Raw genomic sequence first — 21,046 nt, forward strand, 5'->3', positions numbered from 1 at the left:
TTCGAGAATCATAGCCTTTTGTTTCAAGAAAAATGGGCGTAACCGCTTATGCAGAAGAGATTAATCCAACCTATAATTTCGCTTGAACCCAAAAACCCACGTTTAGTTGAAGGGTTCTCGAGAAAAGTCAAAAAGATCCGAAAAAAGGTCGAAAAATCAAAATTTTGACTTTTCCGAGGCCATAAATTTTTGCGTTGAAAATATTTGCGCGTAGCCTCGTATGCAAAGGAAATTCAAACAACCCGTTCTTTAGATAAAACCTAAAAATTCAGATATGGGAGGGCACTGTTCGGTAAAATCATTAAGTTTAGAAAAACTCTCAAAAAATCAAAAATTTGACTTTTCCGAGGACGATAAAGTTTTTGAGTGGCCGCTAAAGAAAGGGGAAATTCCCACTACCTGTTATCTCTATTAAACCCACAATCTCAAGTTTGGGATGTTAGTCTTGAGAAATGTTAAAAAACTCGAGAAACCGTCAAAAAAATCAAAAAACTTGACTATTCTGAAGACCATACCTTTTGTGTAAAAATAAGTTTGGGCACAGCCGCTTATATAGGAGAGCTTCTCAAATCCGTTTTACTTTTTGAAACTAAAATCCCAGATTTAGTAAATTAGTTTTTGAGGAAAAAAAAATTGGTCAAAGATTCACCCCACAGAATTTTTCGAAGGCTGCAGACAAAGGGGTAAAGCAAAAACAGACCAGGGGAGTATGCAGGCACACATGAATATAGGCCGTCTTTCTATAGATAAATCTTTTTTTTAAAAAATGGTAGAAGAAATTTGGAGGAACAACTAAAATTTTTGCAAAAAGTGGTAAAACTTTCCAAAGGGTCTCAAAAAACCCAATCCCATAAACTTGCATAATACCAGTTTTATCACACAAGAATTCGAGGCAAAATACAAAGCAAGACATTTGCAATTCAAATTAGCAACTGAACACAACTTAGGAAGCGTAAAAAAGGCTGACAATCTTTGAGCAGACAGCAGTTGAGCCGGAAAAAAATCTGATTTTGTAAAAAGTTTAAAAAGTTGTAAAAACAGTCTGAACTCGTAGAAAAACTAAAAGCGTAGAAAATTATACGTAATGAACATGTGTAAATTATCGTATTCGACTAGGAATCAGTATGAGCTGATAGGGTCTGTTAGTCAACGCCCTTGATGTGAGTAACTTAGGCGAACAAACATTCGAAACTTTATTTAAAAATGTCCTTAAATTCTTTATTATCGCTGAAATTAAAAATTTCAACAGCGTTGACACGTCAGTTAAGTTTGTAAATATAAAACTTTTCTAAATCTGCTAGAAGATCTAATTCCTTCGCCTAATATATATTTTTTTGAAAAGTGTCTTTAGTGACCTTGTATTGATTAAGTGAGAGGAGCATAGACCCTTTTCATTGGGTCTCGCATAGTAAAGAAGAATTAAATAAATCGAAGATACTAAATACTTCATTGGGAACTTCGACGTCTAACAGTTCCTGAGCAGTGCTAACATGTGATTTTCAGTGATAGCATCACATTTACATTTGAAAGACAGAAAGAAAGAATTAATTTCTCCGGTCAATTACTAACATATAATGAGCAAAACATCGTTAGCGACAAAAAATGAGACCCGGAAAGGACAGTTAATGGGGCCATATGACCCACAAACGCCTAACCTCGATAGGTATGATTTTTTTACAATCAGAAAAAGTGAAAGACAATTATTTTTGGTGGCCCTGTGATAGGAGGTTGACATGCTGATAGCAGATGAATATGCAAGATTTTTTGGTTCGCCTCTAGGAAATTAACAAAAATATTTGAATTTTAAATAATTAAGTTTTTTAGAATTTTTGAAAAACTGCTCAATGATTATCCACTGTCGGCTGTTTTTGGGTTTTTGGTGACCAATTGAATCATGCACAACCGTAGATCAAAATTTCATGTTTTTTGCTTTTTGCATAAGAACTGAGGAACATTCATAAATTGTTATTCAAGTTTTCGATTTAAACAAGGAAATCGAAGATTATGTCACTGCTTAATTTCGGCTTATATTTCTAATTTTTGAAAACGCCTGAGAACACAAAAAAAATACGTTCAAGTGAGTAGTTGAGGGACAGCCCTGAACATACATTCCAAGCATTTTATGAGTACCAGCATAAAAAATGATCACTCAACAAGGAAAAACTATTGGCTACACAAGTTTATGGTATGAGGAACATTTGGCGTTTCGACTTGTTTCACACTAGTGTGCTGAAAAAAAATTAGTTAATTTATTTTCAGCACACTAGTCAAATCATTGTTTATTAAAACATTGTTCTTTTTCTCTGTCATCTGCTTTCGAGCACTCACTTTACTTAGAAAATATATAATCGAAAAAAAGTGTATCGACAAATTCATAATGTCATTGTGAATGCATCAATTTTATTATCTGGGCTTTAGAATGTAATCAACTAAAACTTTAGCAAACGTCGATGAGGGTTTTGCATGAATCAGTGTTTGTCGCTAAATAAATTTGTTTTGCTGACAAACCGTGATATAATTGTTTAATAAGGGAAACTGAACCTGTAATTATGCACCTGTTTGGACCTCTCACTCAATTATGCGTCAGTTGTTTTATGCTGGTCAGATGAAAAGGCCAAATTTTCAGTTTTTATTCTACACAATTGGTCTGCTAAACGATCGGCTAAACACCGATCTTTTAGCAGACCAATCTTTTAGTATAAAAAATGAAAAATGAGTCTTTCAGCAGACCAACGTAATTAAGTGATGGATGATTGATTGAGACTGAAAAAGACGCTCAGTTTGGGGCCAAGCTTCCCCAATTAACACAATTATCTCACGACTTGTCAACAAAACTATCAACTTCAAAAAAAAACAAATCTAAGTTAGCGGCAAAACAAAGATTTACGCGCACAATAACACTCGTGTTGAATTGAAGCGCAGCGGAACAAGCGGTCGCTAATCGCCAATGCTGCGTTAGAAGTTAGCTATCTGACTTTATAATTGTTCTGATTCTGACTGCTAAAATCCCCACCAACTTTATTTTTTATTGTGAACTAGTAAAAAAAAAACAGTGGAAAATAATGTCAATTTTTTTTCCAAATTTCATAAGCATATGCCCGTAATATAAAATAGACCGCTCTTAAATCAGAGCAAAACCTTGAATGTTTCAATTAGGTTTTAATTCGCCTCCGATAGTTTTTGCTAAAGTCGAATCTGATAAGCTAGACATTTTCCCAGTATATATTTCCCTATACATTTTCCCAGTTCACACTACCAGTTTTTATTGTTGGGTTCCCGAAATAACTGCCTTTACAGAAATTTGCCGAAGATCAGACAATCGTATCAGAAATTTGCCGAAGATCAGAATATATATATTTTGCAGTACTGAACATTTTTGAAACAAAATTGCTGTTTGATGAAGAAGAAAAAAATTATTTTCAGAGAAGTGTGCGGTTGTTTCTAAGAAATGCGTTTGATAAAAATAATTGCAATTAATTGGTAGAGCGCAATCAATTAATTGTAATTGGTCAGGAATGGAAATCAATTAATTGCACTGAAAAATTTCTATTAATTGCAATTACAAGCAATTTTTGACCAGCCTTGCCCACAGAGTGATATAATTCTCATTTAACAACGCGAAATATTAACTTGCATCAACTCAATTTGAGATGATTCCTAGCTCACTTATTTTCCCCCTTCCTATGCGCATAGAAATAGAAAACTAGTGAAAATCGCGCTTTCATTATCCCAAATTGGCCAAATTAGTACAAATCCCATTATACTCAAGTCTCTTGAATTTCATGAAAAATTCAGATGAAACATACTTTTCAATTATGAGCTCAGGGCATCAATATATTTTAGACTGCAGCAAAAACGTCAAAAAAGGCAGATTTAAAAATAAATAGCGGCACATAACACCCCGAGCAATAAAGCCTCGTTCTCTGCTCTTAAAAATTGTCATTAATGAGTGACACTAAACACCTTGCACTATGATTTTGGGATCTATTTTCCTAAAATTGATAATTTCCTGAAAAACCGATTTTTCAAAAGCAAGAACCAAGGGTTTTAAATGGATGAAAAATACTTTGTAACACTTTTCAAATAAGATTCGCCCATTCTCAATTCTATTCAATTTATTACTTTTAAAAGAGTATGGTCTTTTTCACGGTGCAAAAAAAAATACAAGAGTCTTTTCCACGGTGCAAAAAAAATACAAGAGTTGTCACCTTTTTCTGTCAATTAACCAGTTAGTTTAGTTAAGTTGAAACCGTCCTATTAATAGTGTAGTGATTTATGAATAGGCAATTGCTTCCACCTTTACAGCCAATTACTTCTACATTCTGCTGCGTTTGTTTCACAACCCGAACTTTGAGCAGTTCCCGAGCACGCTTCCTGTTGACCTCAATTCGTCTTCGCTGAGATTCGGATAATTGCACATCTGAACTGCTAGCCCCGTCAGCCATTCAAAAAAAAACACAACCAAGATCACAAAGTTACAATCTCATCTATTCTCATCTGAAAAAAAAACAATAATTAATAAAAAAAACGATTTGACTTTTTTGAGAAACAATTTAAGCCCACTCGATGTATCCAGACGCAAATCGTTCAAATTACTGCTATTTCGATCAAAAAAGGAGATTTATCAAGAAACTGTTATTATTTGAGTTTCATCAAAAAACTGAAAATAGCAGTTGCAGCAAGAAAATAGCAGTTTCAAATTACTGCTATTTAATCAAGAAAATAGCAGTTTCATCACAAAAATAGCAGTGTCACCTTGCTATTTCATCTTGCGGAAAAACTTATATTCGAAAACATCGTTTTCTATGCCTAAATACCAAAAAATTATGTCACAACAGTACAAATCATATAATTCCCATGACTGTGATCTATATGGATCTAATATGAGTTTGACGATATATAAAAAATTGCAACATTCAGAACTATCTTTTTTCGTAATGTAGTAAGCACTTGATAAATCAGTGGTGCGATAAGAAGACAATAACTGTAGCCAGTCCGCCAATTCATCTTGTGCATTAAGATATTGAGTTTGTTTGTTCAAACAACATTTATAGAAGAAAAAGGTATTTCTTTTGTTAATGGTAAATATACAAAAATTCGTACTCAAGAACATAACTTGAACGGTTCGCAAACACTTAACAATTTTAAACAAGTTGATCAAGCAATGAATTTTTAAAACATTTCAGCCTGCTATCACAGCTTGAATTCCTTCGTAAAAATCTAAAAAGATGCAAGCAAGAATATCAAGCCATGAAACTTCAGTTAAGTTTCATAGATTTAAATGTTTCGTAGAATACTAATTTTTTAAGTAAGTTCATCAAGCGAAGAACTTCGAAATATTTGAATTTTGTTTATAGTTTGAATCAAAAACTTTAAGTGGCAAGCTATTCAGCAAAAAAACTTAAAATTATTTCAAAATTGTTTGCATCGCTTGAAAAAATCGCAGAAGTAAGTTTTCTCAAGAACGTTACTGAGCAACAGCAAAATATTAAATTTTCCAATTTTTTTCAGGGTGAATCGGTTCAAAAAAAGTTGGGTCGAAAAGGTAACAATCTAATTCGTGCAACTCGCTTCAAAAAATGCAGAGCTCTCAAGCTGTGTTTTGTTTCTTTCATGACAAAAATAGAATATTATCTTGGCTTGTTTGAGAAATTTAAACGTTGACAAAAAACGGCAGTATTTGACTGGCCACCTTGAAGTTGAATCAAGTTGATATTGTCTGAAGCGTTGGCCTTTAAAAACAAGTTTCTAGAAGATTCCAGATTCATTAAAATAATGTCAGACTAGCATGCGCATCTCCAGTCCAGTAATCAATCAAATCAGCACGCAAAATTAGTTGTTCTGATCAAGCTATTCAAGCAATGAAACTTCAAACAATTTCAAGTCATTTATTAAAAAAATATATATTTATTAAATCGGTTTAAAACACTTTAAATTGAAAGAACAAATAGGTTCGCAAAAAATTCAACGTTTCTAAGCAAGCTATTCCAGCTATGCATCTTTAAAAGGATGCTTTTTCCATTGTAGCCAATCAAGCAATGAAAAAAAGAAACATTTAAAAATACTTCATAGAGCTGATCGATCAGCGAAAAATCAAAATTTTTAAGCAACTTGGTCAAGTTATGAAGTTTTCAAATAATTCAAATTACTTCAGACTAAACCATTTCGCGAAAAATTAAAGTTTTTCAAAGCAAGCTATAAAACTTTGAAATACTTCAAGCCGTTTCTTTTTGCAACAATTTAAAATTTTATACGCAAGCAATTCAAGCATATAAACTTTGAGAAACTTCAAGTTGCTTCATAGGGCGAATCAATTGGCGAAAAAAAAAAATTATTGTAGGTAAGCTATTCAAGTTATCAAATTTTAAAGCATTTCAAGTTTTTTTCATGAAACGAATCGGATAGCGAAAAGTTCAAGTATTTCTATTGAAAACATTCACACAATGAACCTTTGAAATAATTTAGGTTGGTTATTAGACCGAATCACTTTGCGAAAATTTTAACTTCAATTTTTTTAAGCAAGCTATTCAAGCTAAAAAAAAAATTGAAAAAAAAATCAAATTATTTCATAAACAAACGGTACGCGATTCATTAACAGACCAATTCGGCACGCGAAAAAATCAAGTTTTTTTGAGCACGCTTTTCAACCTTTTAATTATCTCAAATTATTTTATAGGCTGAATCTGTTCGCGAAAAGTCTAAGTTTTGCAAAGCGAGCTACTTAAGCTCTAAAGCTTCAAGTTATTTCACAGCCCGAATCAAGTGGCCAAAAGTTAGTTTTTCTAAGCATGGAGTTGCTGTTTTTAGTTGATCTGCTGTTTTTACTTGAAGCTGAGTCGAGTTAATTTAGTTTAACAGTTCTGGACTTTTTCAGAAAGAATTCTACAATAATCCAGAATGTTGAATGATTGAAAGTTCTTACAGAAACGCCTCTTAAGCATTAAGCTCTATTGTTGCCATGAATGAGTCTTAAACGTTCTGATCAAAGCTTTCTTAAACATTGTGCTCGTTAGAGAAGGTCAAACATTGCGTCCATAGCTTATTAAGTTTCATTTAATATATAAGATTAGCCTGAGTTCGATGATTAGTTTCAAACATTGCGCCTTATCAAAGCTTAAACATGGCATCCATTTTTTGTGGTTCATATAACAGATAAGATAACAAATACTGTTTGACGAGCTTAGCATATTTTAATCTAGAGATAAACTCAAAAACGAAAAAGAAAATAAAAGGGTACGACCACCACAAAGAACTTTTTTTGGTTATAGGCCAAGTATACACTCAAATTTCAATTGCAGATCAAATTTCAAAAGCGTAAAACTGAAGCAACTGCAATTTTGTTAACTTGGTTGTTGAGTCTGATACCCCGATCAGTAAATTAAAAAATGGAAAATTGGAGAATGAGAATACGAGTGGAGAATATTAGGACGCCTTTAAGTGCAAACTTATGATGTTAAGAAAACTAGAAAAAACGACAAATTTGAAACTACTTAAAAAGATAATGATGAGTTCGCGTTTTCAATTAAGACGTGCCAACCGAGCAGATTGGCCCCTAGTTAAAAAAAAAGAAATATCCGAGAAATTTTTGTATCTCGGGAATTATATCCGAGTACGATTATTGGGATGAAATAGCGCTAATTTGTAGTCGAACTCTTTAAAACTTACGGTTATTCAGGACTTAAAACTCTTTGCTTTCTTGTAATATATCCAAAATAATATATTTATTGTGTTTTGTGTTCTCCTTTATTCGAATAAAATGAAGCGTTCTGATTGGTTAAACCTTCGGTCTGGTAAAAGGTCGGTCTGGTAAGAAGTCGGTTTGGTAAAAGACCTAGCCCTAGTAAAAAACAGCCATGACCGGACAAAAATTTAATGGGGGTTGAACTAAACTTCGAGAAACAGTTACTAAATCTCATTTCGCAAACAGGAGCAACAAACAAAGGCAAAATGAGCTCTTGAATTTTAGGAAAATATGAAAATGAACTGCTCGAAATGAAAACTCACGGGCGGACAAGTTTGAACCATGGACCTGCCAAGAGTCACACTTATGTACTAAACCACTACTCCTTCGATTGTGATACATTCACACATGACTTACTAGTAAATACCTGATATTTGGTTCATGCTATTTGGGAATCAGAAACTAAAAGCACAACACAGACTGAATAGAAAAATAGACCACAGAAAGTTGTGACGTAAGTTAAAGAAACGATCTTATATCACAATCGATTTTGGAGCAATGATCGGGAAAAAATCAAAGTTGCCAACGAGTATTATTGTCAGAACATTTTCAGATTATTGAAACAGCAACATGAGTGTTTCGTTCCTTTTAGGAAGGGGTACGATCATTATCCAAAATCATTTTTGAATCAATTAGAATTATGAGCATCAGGTCCAGAAAGCTTAGCCGCTCGATCAAACAACTTTCTCCGTTAAAGCTTTCGTGTGATCCAATTGTTAGCTTATTATCATAATGGATAAAAAGAGGCCATTTAACTTAAGACTAAGCCTAAATCCATAATTAATGACGTCACACAAAACATCTCTTTCATAATGCATTAGTTCAAGAAGGGGGAAACCTCTAATTGAGGGGCCAACAATTCATCAGCTGAAGTTTGAATAAACAAAAAAAAATTTCCTCCCAATTTCTTAATCCATAAATGGCAGCCCTTACGCTCAAACAACAAAGCAAGTTATTTTTCAGTGTACCTTTTACATTAAATTTTGGTAACAATCAAAAAAGTTCATGAACTGCTACTTGCAGACAATAGCCCAAAGAAGCCGCTGTCATTTACAAACAGTTTGATACCTAACTTTATCCTGTACATTTGACTAAAAAGCTTTATTTTTGTTTTCCAAAGCAGTAAAAATCGGGTAGTTGAAAATAATCAACAGTAAAAAAGCAAGAAGGTCTTTTAAATAAGATTTCTTTCAAGTTTTTTAAGTTTATTAAATTATCTCACTCAGTCTTGACTTCATTGATTGTACAGCAAAATAACGTTGTCAATATATTTTTAGTATTTCAGGCAGTAACTAAGATCTGATTTGATATCACAACACTCCAACTCAGTTGACAGCATTTTCAATCTACTGAACAGTCCATTTTTCAATATGAAGTCGAATTCTATTTATGCTTTATTTTTCTGTGTGATGATTGGATCTTCAACACCTTACAGATTCTTCCCTGCAACTAACAAGGTAATTCTTCCAACCACCAAAGCCCCCAAGTTGAGCAGGAGCTTTCGATTCATTTTTTTCACCCAACATCAAAGACACGTCGCACGTAAATCAAGAAACGAGTTCATGGAAAACCAATGAAACGTCGCAAAAAGTTGACTGATATACTAATTGGAGCCTTCTCCGTACCTCATGGTCTTATCGGAATCGAAAAACTCCACAATTTTTTCCTCGGTGTTTAAGCTAATTTAAAGCCAAGTGGATGAAATTGAGCCACTTTTGTTGGCGGCATTTTAGCAATGATAATCTTTGAAAATAGAGTCCACCCCTCGTAAAATTTTGAGAATAGCAACTCGAAGAATTTTGGTTAATCCCTTAGGAAATATTAATTTAAGGCACTGCACCCATTCCCCCTCATTCGCAAATTTACGAGCATCCAAATAGTACACATTTACATAAAAACATTCAAAAAAAGAATGGCCAAATCTTTTTTTTCTGAGAATGACCAACTTTTCTTGGCTTTAGATGTTTCTCTGGGTCTTTACTTAATTTCAAAGAACAAGCAGTTATTAACTTCTACCAGTTAAATTAATCATTTAATAACTTGAACTTGGACAACTTGATTATTTCGAATACTGAATGTGGAAATCAAATCATTGCATCTTTCACAGTCTACCTCCCGTCATTCCTCAGTTTTTGAATTCATCATTAAAATATAACTTTTTCTCGCTTGTTTTCGTGGCTGTTTGTTGCAGCCTTAAGCTTTTCGAGCTATATTAAATTACGCATTTCATTTCCAATTATTATGAAACTGACTTAGTATGTTAAAATCAATGCTTTCAATATTCAATGACTTCAACTTAGCCTTTAATGTTACCTTAAAAAATAAAGTGAAAAATATTCATCAAAAAAGGGTTGAAAATACATGAATGCAGAGCTAAAGTACCCCCTTCCACTTTTTGGTGAAAAATTAGAATAATTCACAATATGGCTAGTTATTTCCATTTCTAACACAGAAAACTTCATACACTCTCTAATTTTTGATTACACTCAATGTTGAGCTATTTGATTGTGAGCTACAAAGCGCATTTAATGGACCAAGTCGAACCAGACTTGCAAAAGTTTGCATACCAATAACAGTGTGCAAAAAATGCATAAAATCAGGACATAGTAAATACCTTTAGTTATAAAAAATATCCCAAGATTTTTTTTTAATCTCAACTTATCTTTTCCAACGAAGAAGCTAATTCACATTCAGAAGTCAGTAGCTAAGTTAGGATAAATAAAATAGCATCTGATAGTCAAACTTGGTCATTAAATATTGGGTCAGCAAAATGAAACTGCGTTCGATGATCTTTTATATTTCAATATTTTCTGCCATGGTTATTGAACCACTCGCCTTAGTCCTGCGGGTAAGTATACTCCTTTCAATCAGCGAGCTATGCGACCGGTTTAGAATTTAACAAAACCAAAACAATAGAGTACATTTTCTATTATCTATAATTGAATGTTTCAACCAAGGTCTTCTAGTCAGAATTCAAAAACGGAAACCATAGAAAACAAGGATAGCCGGTTGCTGTGCACGTAGCACAGAATGTTCCGACCACATTCTCAATTTTTTTTTCAAGTTAGTGTCTGTTTTTTCATGTACTTCGTGTGATGATGAGCTATACAAAACGCGTAGAAATTTAGTTAACTAGGCATAAACGACTACAATTATCTTCAAAAATATGAGTGAACAGAAAAGATGAAAACTCGAAAAATTTTCTATTTTTTCTTCATTTTTTTGCATTAAAAGTTTCAAATACTTTCGAAAGATTTTTTTTTGCCGGAGAAGCTCTCTATAAAGCATCCCAAAATATATTTCCTTTTAGTAAAAGTATCAATTTTTAACCTTAATTGATAATTTTTATACATAACGAACGTTACTCGATTGCTTTAATAGCTCGAAAATATACAAAAAATTAAAAATTTCGAACCGTTTTTTCTCGATGGGAACTTTTTTGTTAGAAATTTGTTAATGTCGTTCGAATCACGACTGAAAGGGCTTTAATATGATATATCACCCAACCTAATCCGATGACTTTTTGTGGTAACTGATTTTGCGTGGAAAACAAAAAAAATGTAAAACACACCTGCTCACAAAAAGTTCCTCCCCATTTTCTATAGTCGGAAAAATAAGCTTAAACTTTTAAAATTCTAACAAAAAATAACTGAAATAAAATAGCAAAATCTGACATGCAGTATCAAATGAGTTTGAACTTCAACAAAATCAAATTTTTGTTTTCGGCATAAAATGCTTATACAACTGTTTCGGCGAAAGAAAGCAACTAAATAAAAGTCATTTTTCCCGTTGAATATTTTTAGTTTAGATAAAATTTGTGATACCTATATATTCACACGCAAGATGCAACTCCTACACACCATACGTAACCAAGAAATCGAACAAGGCCCAACAAAGATAATCACTATCTTGGCAAATCACTAACTTGGCTAACAAAAACTACTCGCAAACTTTTTACACACAGAGGCCAAGCGGAGCACACAAACATAGCACTGCAAGCAAGCAGACAAAAAAAGGAACGCCACAAGTTCAAAAAAAATTTCGAAAAATCGATCACTAAAGAATTACAAAACTTTGTCTCCAAAGATGTTCAGTTTGCAGAAAACACGTCCTTAAACAAAATCGCTGGCATTAAAAAAGTAATCAAAAACACTATATAACGAGCGGCGTCTAAGACGACTTAAGTTCGGTAAACTCCCGTTGACGCAAAAACAAAATTGTTGTCATTCATAGCTTTTGAAAATTCTGAAGTTCTTAGCTTTACACTTCGCACCCCTCCAGAAACACACAAAAGGATAAAAACTTTCCCATGAAATGACTTTCAAGTCAGCTCATTAAGGCAAACATCAGATTTATGAATCTTACTAATGAGAGTAATTCTTTCAAAAAAGTTTCAATTGCAATTAAAATCGCTTAGAGCACAAAAAAATCTGTGATGCAAAACTAATAGGCCAGTAAATTTGTTTGAAACGGGATACTTATCTTTAAAAAAGTCCGGGACAGATTCGAACGCAGAATTTGCACTATCCCAGGAGCAGCCGTTACCTCCAGATCAAAAGTTCCCGAAAACTTTCGAAACTTGAACCTACTATAAACCAAGCTATCTATCAACAGATTCAACTAATTTGTTATGCAAGTTGATAACATGAATAAAAAAACAGTCTTTATCCCGATTTGACAATACTTCCTAATCATAAGCGCAGTCAGTAGTTTCTATTAGATGAAAGTTCATGTTCTACAAACACACATCCATTTGACCCTGTTTCCATCAAAACATCTTAAGTAGAAACAGTTTATTCGATAATAATTCACAAAGAACTTTTAACAGACAAATAAGGATGACCTGTTGCTGTGCACGTTTCAAAAAAATATCCCAATAAAAGTGTTTGAAGTAAAATTCCAAACATTGCCAACAGACAGTTGGGAAAGACAGTTTGAACGCAGCAAACAGAAAAAAAAACACTGACTTAGTTTTTGAAAAATTCTCGGAGAAATTGAAAGATAGCCTTATTGCTCTTTGAATTTGTAGTACAATTTATGATTCACACTTTTTTACTAAGATTAAAATTAACTTAATTTGAGAAAGCCGGATTAATAAGTTAATTTAAAGCCGGATTAATTTTATTTCGCTGGAAAATCTAACAACTAAATTCCATGAATTAGTACCTGAATTAGAAGAAGAACTGCAAGAAGGAGAGATATCGGGCAAAATAACTTATATTATCTCAGATCGTAACTTCGAGGCCAGCCTCTCATCGTGACACTGGTAAATTTTGTGTCATTTAGTCTCATTGTAAATTTCGTATCAATTAGTAGGACCAATTTTTTGCAATAATACAAAAAAACGCGAGTTTACACAGAGCTCTTTCAGTCACTGTCAGAGAAAGAGTCGAAATAAAATTAAAAATTTGCAAAATATTTACCCTTAGTAAAAATGAAGCAGCTACATATGCTAAAAAAATTGCCAGCTCAATGCAGCAAAAGTGGCACCAAATACAAAGTGACACAATTATGTATAGATTATGCATTTCAAAAAAACTAGCATGTAACGCACATCGGGTGCTTCAAACAGAGTTATAATTAGGAAAACTGCTTATATAACAGATATCAAAAAAAACAAGAGAAAAGGAATGCAACCATAATAGTAGAGCGGGGCATCCAACAACGCTTCTGATTTCAAAAATTCAACGATGAAAAAATTCAACTTAGAAGTTCTTTTTTTTTAACTAAAATGGTCAAATCTCCTAAACAACAGGATTTCTGGTCTTCATTTTTTTAACTCAAGAACAAAACATTTATATAGCAAACATCATACAACTGCACTGTCTATCTTTACAAAAACTTATTTGAAACGACTTGATTTGCGAAACCATCGAAGTTGTAAATGAATCTCTTGTTTATCTTAGTTTATGTTTTCATTAGCCAACTTATATCGTTTACTGCCATCAATCTGTTAATCCAGAGTAATTAGTATCAAAGTATTAGGCTCATCTTCTTAATTTTAAACTTTAAAAATTTGAAAGATCGAAAAATTCAATTTTTGAAAATTATAATTTTTTGAAATATAATTTCTTTGAAAAATTTTGAAAAATCATTAGAACGTGATAACTATGAAAGTTAAGGGCGCTGAGTGGTAATATTTTTTTAGTCCATATAAAAACCTCTTGAGAGTACCTTGACGGCACTTCACCATAATAATGAGAATTGCAAACATAATGAAATTCTTTTAGAATTTATGAAAAACCATAATAAAAGCAAACCTCGGAAACTAAGACAATTTGAGAAGTCAAAAATCAAGACAAGATCTGCAAATTCTGAAATTGAATTGGGGAAACCCACTTTAGGGTTGAAAAACTCAAAAATTACAAAGTTTTTGAAAAATTTAGCTAAAATCAGAAAAACGTCATATCTCAGAAACTAACGATCATGAGCAATCAAATTTGGAGACAAAATCTGCTACCTCTGAGAGTATCATGACAGCAACCCACTGTAAGTTCGGGATATTCAAAATTTGTGAGGATGTTTGTTATTCAAGTTTTTTGAAAAACTTTGAAAAACCATAAAACGTCATATCTCGAAAACTAATAGAACTTGAGCACTCATATCTGGACGCAAGGTTCGCAACCCCTAGGAAAACCCTTATAGCACCGCACAAAAGGGTTGCTAATTTCAATCTCGGCAAGTACGCACTGAAACGAAAAACTCCCGTTAAATAATGTATAGATGGATCCATCCCATCTTTACACAATTCTTCACTGCGCAGCCCTCCTTCATTCTCATGCTGGCATCATAGCTACAATATTAAATCGTGCCTTACAATTGTCTTAGCACTCGTCAATTTGAAAAATCGAAATATAATACATATACTAAGCAGTGCAATACACGATACAGCTTAAGCGTGAAAGAAAACTTTCGCTACCCATGCAAAAACAATACGTTGAAAATTATGGCGAAATAAACAAGCCCGCATATAAACATATAATAATAAATGCGAGATAATAAAAGTTTGAAAATTAATGAAATCGAGCTTTTTATCGTACTTTTGTTTGAAATAAATAGCTTTTTTCGGTTCACGAATAGTTGTACTATTACACTACGCTCGCTGAAGTTCGATAGTGTAAACATATCGCACTGGAAAATAGCTTTGGGTTCTCTTAAATTAAATATCGACGAAGTATCACTGTGCTTATAAATCAGCCCAACGACTGCATAAGATGCATGAATTAGACAAGGCTCTATACATATAATCAACAGCATACTACGCATGAGTTACTGGGTGTGTGGTCGCACTTCATTTGAAAGAAAAAAAGGTTGCAAAAAAAAATCTCTTACATTTGAGAATTTTTTTATCACAATAAGAAGCCGGTGGTATTCAATAACTCAGTTTGATAAATCATAATTTCCCATAATATAAATAACAGATTTCCTCGAAAATGGTATTTTACTTGCCACGCACTTAATGACTGAAAATTATTTCTGGGAAAACATGCCAAGTAAGCAACTGAATTTTAAACACAGAGGCGAAGCAAAGCTTCGCGAGACTTGCGATGCAAAAGAATTCTGAAAAATGAAGTTGAAAAACTTACTTGCAAAAATAACTCGAAAAGTTGAAAAACATACAGCTACAAAAACTTCAGAGAAAGAGTCGAAATAAAATTAAAAATTTGCAAAATATTTACCCTTAGTAAAATTGAAGCAGCTACATATGCTAAAAAATTGCCAGCTCAATGCAGCAAAAGTGGCACCAAATACAAAGTGACACAATTATGTATAGATTATGCATTTCAAAAAAACTAGCATGTAACGCACATCGGGTGCTTCAAACAGAGTTATAATTAGGAAAACTGCTTATATAACAGATATAAAAAAAACAAGAGAAAAGGAAAGCAACCATAATAGTAGAGCGGGGCATCCAACAACGCTTCTGATTTCAAAAATTCAACGATGAAAAAATTCAACTTAGAAGTTCTGTTTTTTAACTAAAATGGTCAAATCTCCTAAACAACAGGATTTCTGGTCTTCATTTTTTAAACTCAAGAACAAAACATTTATATAGCAAACATCATACAACTGCACTGTCTATCTTTACAAAAACTTATTTGAAACGATTTGATTTGCGAAACCATCGAAGTTGTAAATGAATCTCTTGTTTATCTTAGTTTATGTTTTCATTAGCCAACTTATATCGTTTACTGCCATCAATCTGTTAATCCAGAGTAATTAGTATCAAAGTATTAGGCTCATCTTCTTAATTTTAAACATTAAAAATTTGAAAGATCGAAAAATTCAATTTTTGAAAATTATAATTTTTTGAAATATAATTTCTTTGAAAAATTTTGAAAAATCATTAGAACGTGATAACTATGAAAGTTAAGGGCGCTGAGTGGTAATATTTTTTTAGTCCATATAAAAACCTCTTGAGAGTACCTCGACGGCACTTCACCATAATAATGAGAATTGCAAACATAATGAAATTCTTTTAGAATTTATGAAAAACCATAATAAAAGCAAACCTCGGAAACTAAGACAATTTGAGAAGTCAAAAATCAAGACAAGATCTGCAAATTCTGAAATTGAATTGGGGAAACCCACTTTAGGGTTGAAAAACTCAAAAATTACAAAGTTTTTGAAAAATTTTGCTAAAATCAGAAAAACGTCATATCTCAGAAACTAACGATCATGAGCAATCAAATTTGGAGACAAAATCTGCTACCTCTGAGAGTATCATGACAGCAACCCACTGTAAGTTCGGGATATTCAAAATTTGTGAGGATGTTTGTTATTCAAGTTTTTTGAAAAACTTTGAAAAACCATAAAACGTCATATCTCGAAAACTAATAGAACTTGAGCAGTCATATCTGGACGCAAGGTTCGCAACCCCTAGGAAAACCCTTATAGCACCGCACAAAAGGGTTGCTAATTTCAATCTCGGCAAGTACGCACTGAAACGAAAAACTCCCGTTAAATAATGTATAGATGGATCCATCCCATCTTTACACAATTCTTCACTGCGCAGCCCTCCTTCATTCTCATGCTGGCATCATAGCTACAATATTAAATCGTGCCTTACAATTGTCTTAGCACTCGTCAATTTGAAAAATCGAAATATAATACATATACTAAGCAGTGCAATACACGATACAGCTTAAGCGTGAAAGAAAACTTTCGCTACCCATGCAAAAACAATACGTTGAAAATTATGGCGAAATAAACAAGCCCGCATATAAACATATAATAATAAATGCGAGATAATAAAAGTTTGAAAATTAATGAAATCGAGCTTTTTATCGTACTTTTGTTTGAAATAAATAGCTTTTTTCGGTTCACGAATAGTTGTACTATTACACTACGCTCGCTGAAGTTCGATAGTGTAAACATATCGCACTGGAAAATAGCTTTGGGTTCTCTTAAATTAAATATCGACGAAGTATCACTGTGCTTATAAATCAGCCCAACGACTGCATAAGATGCATGAATTAGACAAGGCTCTATACATATAATCAACAGCATACTACGCATGAGTTACTGGGTGTGTGGTCGCACTTCATTTGAAAGAAAAAAAGGTTGCAAAAAAAAATCTCTTACATTTGAGAATTTTTTTATCACAATAAGAAGCCGGTGGTATTCAATAACTCAGTTTGATAAATCATAATTTCCCATAATATAAAGAACAGATTTCCTCGAAAATGGTATTTTACTTGTCACGCACTTAATGACTGGAAATTATTTCTGGGAAAACATGCCAAGTAAGCAACTGAATTTTAAACACAGAGGCGAAGCAAAGCTTCGCGAGACTTGCGATGCAAAAGAATTCTGAAAAATGAAGTTGAAAAACTTACTTGCAAAAATAACTCGAAAAGTTGAAAAACATACAGCTACAAAAACTTCATGGGTGTATAGAAAGAAGTTCATAAACAGCCTAAAAAAGAATTAAAAATGAATTACCAAGCGTCAAAAAAATTTAATTGGAAGCCTTTGAGCCAAAACAAAGTTGTTGTCATAAAAAACTTCATTATGTTTTAAAAAATTTACGATTCATCCTATCTGAAACACATAATCGCATGCGAATATATTTTCCCTCGAAATTATGCAAAAAAAGTTGACAAGAGATATGAAATGAGTCCTATGAACAAAGTTATAAGCCTTATTAATGTAGCTTCAACATCAGATCCATTTTTATTTATCTAGATTTTTAGAACCCGAAAAATTTTCAACGAATATTAATTCAGCAGTGCATACTGTTCAACACAGCAGCAGTGGATACTTTCCATCACCATCAAACAAATTTTTGACAGTAAAAACTGGAACCTATAGCTTCTTTTCTGGCAATTTTAGGGTTTATCTTCTAAAGAAGTCAAAACCACTATGACCAAGGTGCTTTGACTCTATTCTGCTCCCCAATTTGATTTTGACAAATTGCTATTTGAAATGACTTTCGCTGTAATAAATCATATTAAAACATGGCAGTATTAATTAATTTATCTAGTGTCACAAATTTTTTAAAACAAAAAGAATAGACAAATTACAAACTTTCTCAGGAAACTTCAATTAGAAAGCCAATGAGAGGCATCGAGATTATTACAAAAACATAGATGTGAACATTAGAAAATTAATTAAGGCAAATCAAGCCAGAATAGGCCGCCTATTTGGGCCGAAACATGCAAATTTAGGCAGAAAAAGCAAAAGAATATACTTTTTTGTCGACAGAAACGTCAATAAAATTGACTTTTTGCATTTTCCCCACATGATTTTGAATATAGTTGCACCCTAGACGATGTTTCTGTCCAACTTTAAAAAGCTTAGATTAATTTAAAATGCGACTAACATCCGTGAGCACTACCTAGAGCCTTTCAGGCATTGGTGTTTTCTTCAGAATCTGTCACCCCACGCCTGCAAGCTTCTGTGTATTTCTCAGATAAAGGCCCATATTTATCTATAAAAGTCTTTAAAAAAGACGTCAAAATAGCCAAAATAGGCGGAAAAATTGCCGCTTAAATTTATTGATCCAGAATATGAGGCAAATTATGATCAAAGACTTTGAAAGAAAAGTGTGAACAAGGGAACAGATATGCACTTTTTTTCATACATGCAGACAGCGGTGTGAACAGTTTTTAAGAAAAATGGTAATTTGGTATTTTAACTACGGGAGGGAAAACTGGGGACAAATCAGTGCTGTATTAATGAAAATAGAGGTAATTAGCACCACTTGCGATAAACAACAAAAAAGCCGCCACTAAGTCGCAAAAAAATCGAAAATTTTAAAAAAACTAGATCTATCAAAATGAACTATTAAGACACACTCACCCTCATAACACAAACACACATGACTTTCTTTGCTTGCGAAATGCAATAAAATGAGATCACTAAGCCGATATAATATAGGCCGAAACCTATTACGCAGGAAAAAAAAGAAAATTTTTAAAAAGCCGGAGAAAATTATGACTAATAAAAAGTTATTAAGTTTCCCTCACCCGCACAACCCAACACACACACAAACATTAAGCTCGTCGAAAGACGCAATCTGATGCACTCAAGCTGATTTTATATAGGCAAATACCTATCAAGCGGAACAAATAGGAAAAAATCCGAAAAAAAACATTTTTAGCTTTTTGTGAGATTCAGAGTGGAGCATAAAAATATGTTTTCCTTGAAACTACTCAAAAATAATTCACTATGCCAATAAAAAATAAGCCAAAATCATTTGGGCGGAATAAAGTTTTTAAGCGAAAAAAAAACAAAAAAAAAAAGAAAATACACGAAGTCAAAATTAGTAAAATTACAAAAAGCAGAAAAAAATCAGAACTCTAAAAGCAACTACAACATAACTTGCGTGCGATAAAAAAACAGTTTTACGATGTGCAAACTGGGGCGACAAATCATACGGAGACAAATAATAAGCCGACAATTTTTTTTGAAACGGAAAATTTCTCGTTTGAAAACAAAAACAGGTCCTATCAGCTTCGAACTCAAGAACCTTTGCCGTCCCAGGCGTATTCGTTACATCCAGGCTAAGTGTGCCGGAGACGCAAAAAATATGAATGATTATGAGCTGAAACTAAATTTACCGGAAGAGTAATAATGGCATAGGCCGTCAGAAACACAATGGTCCCTTTTGTAATTATAGGTGATAGAAAAGCCTGAGCGACGCAGTTATCTAGAGCAAGAGTGGGATACAAACACAGAAGACTACCAATTAGGTCTAACAGACTTGGGAGAAGGGAGCTCTTTCGGCCCCAGTTTCATCTATGAAGACCAAATTCCACTCTGGCTGGATCTCCTTTCGACTGCAACAACAAACCAGCATCAAAGGTTTGATCACTTTAGCCCAAGTTTGAAAAGACAACACACTGCTTTTTGAAGTCCTCCCAAGTGCATATACTATAACAAAACAATAAGTGATTACGATGCTCTAAATATGTTCTTGAGATTACAAAGGGAATAGAAAACTTCGATTCTTATTTCCAAACTGCATTGCATGTTTTCTATACTAAACGTCGCTTTATTCTATTTGACAATAGGTGGCCAGGATTCGACTTCGATCCAAGCAAGACTTTTATTGACGGCAAAAGAGGAATATCGCGTTGGTCGCAGAGAGAAATACCTCGAGTCTACAATTCACACAAAGATGCACAGTCCATCACGGGGGGAGCAGCTTCTAAGTCCATGCAAGTAGCGAGCAAACGAGCTAGACTGTGCTCTACATCTCTATTCAGCTGGAGCAGCCGAAGATGCTGAAACCTTGGGTCGAAACTCCTAAAAGAAAGCTCCAAATAAAAGAATTTCCAACTAATCCAAATCTGTACGTGACTCGCTGAAGGACGACTTGGGAAATACTGAATGGCTATTATAACTTTTGCCAATTGGTCGGCCCTTCTGCGAAATATGGAATTCTAATTGGCAATAGAATTTGTTTGAGCGTTGGTCCTTTTGTTATGCGCGATTTCCATCAGTTTGGTTACGAACTCATCAGTTTGGTTCAATCATTGTACTAATGTGTGCCAATTGGAGTGATAACTACCATCTTTCAATTTAAATTTCAAAACATTGAAGAGTTGCATGTCTTATTTAAGTTTCTCTGCGAAGAGAATAAAAGGTGGTGTAAAGTTCTTACAGGTCACCCAGATGAAAGATTTACAAAAATTAGAGTGCATGTCAGAACTGCATGGATTTTTGTGGCGATTGTTACAAGCATAGTTTGAATTTTAAATGTTAACAAGACTGCTCGCATCAGGGCGAAGCCCTGAATGCTCCGACGCGCTTCTAAGGCCTATGAACCAGTGATAACATGAAAACAATTAAATGTAA

General features: G+C 33.4%; 2 protein-coding genes across 4 annotated transcripts in view; one reads left to right on the top strand and one right to left on the bottom strand.

Annotated features, from left to right (window-relative positions):
* LOC134844655 (DNA repair protein complementing XP-A cells homolog) overlaps positions 1-4,493 on the bottom strand; it is a 53,096-nt gene extending 48,603 nt beyond the window's left edge. Inside the window, exon 1 of the mRNA XM_063861453.1 lies at positions 4,298-4,493. Coding sequence (XP_063717523.1) covers positions 4,298-4,445 — 148 coding nt within the window. The 5' untranslated portion in view covers positions 4,446-4,493. The remainder of the gene's footprint in view (positions 1-4,297) is intronic.
* A 4,078-nt stretch (positions 4,494-8,571) lies between these two features.
* On the top strand, positions 8,572-20,785 carry LOC134843845 (uncharacterized). 3 transcript variants are annotated; one of them, XM_063860151.1, is made up of 4 exons: positions 8,572-8,688; positions 9,019-9,198; positions 19,866-20,050; positions 20,260-20,785. In XM_063860151.1, the coding sequence occupies exons 2-4, from the start codon at positions 9,112-9,114 to the stop codon at positions 20,474-20,476; spliced, it is 489 nt and encodes a 162-aa protein (XP_063716221.1). In that variant the 5' UTR covers positions 8,572-8,688; positions 9,019-9,111; the 3' UTR covers positions 20,477-20,785. The 3 variants fall into 3 exon arrangements, with proteins under 3 accessions (XP_063716221.1, XP_063716222.1, XP_063716219.1); XM_063860152.1 differs by having other exon boundaries at positions 8,578-8,692; positions 9,031-9,198; XM_063860149.1 differs by having other exon boundaries at positions 8,586-9,198.
* Positions 20,786-21,046: the final 261 nt, after the last annotated feature.

This window comes from Symsagittifera roscoffensis, chromosome 4, assembly GCF_963678635.1.
Source record: "Symsagittifera roscoffensis chromosome 4, txSymRosc1.1, whole genome shotgun sequence".
Taxonomy (NCBI): domain Eukaryota; kingdom Metazoa; phylum Xenacoelomorpha; order Acoela; family Convolutidae; genus Symsagittifera; species Symsagittifera roscoffensis.

Bases quoted from the DNA above. Each gene is read 5' to 3' on its own strand.
- LOC134843845 (XM_063860151.1), top strand. From the start codon at position 9,112: ATGAAGTCGAATTCTATTTATGCTTTATTTTTCTGTGTGATGATTGGA. The intron at 9,199-19,865 runs GTAATTCTTCCA...TTGTAATTATAG, and splicing joins TCTTCCCTGCAACTAACAAG to GTGATAGAAAAGCCTGAGCG. The intron at 20,051-20,259 runs GTTTGATCACTT...ATTTGACAATAG, and splicing joins ACAACAAACCAGCATCAAAG to GTGGCCAGGATTCGACTTCG.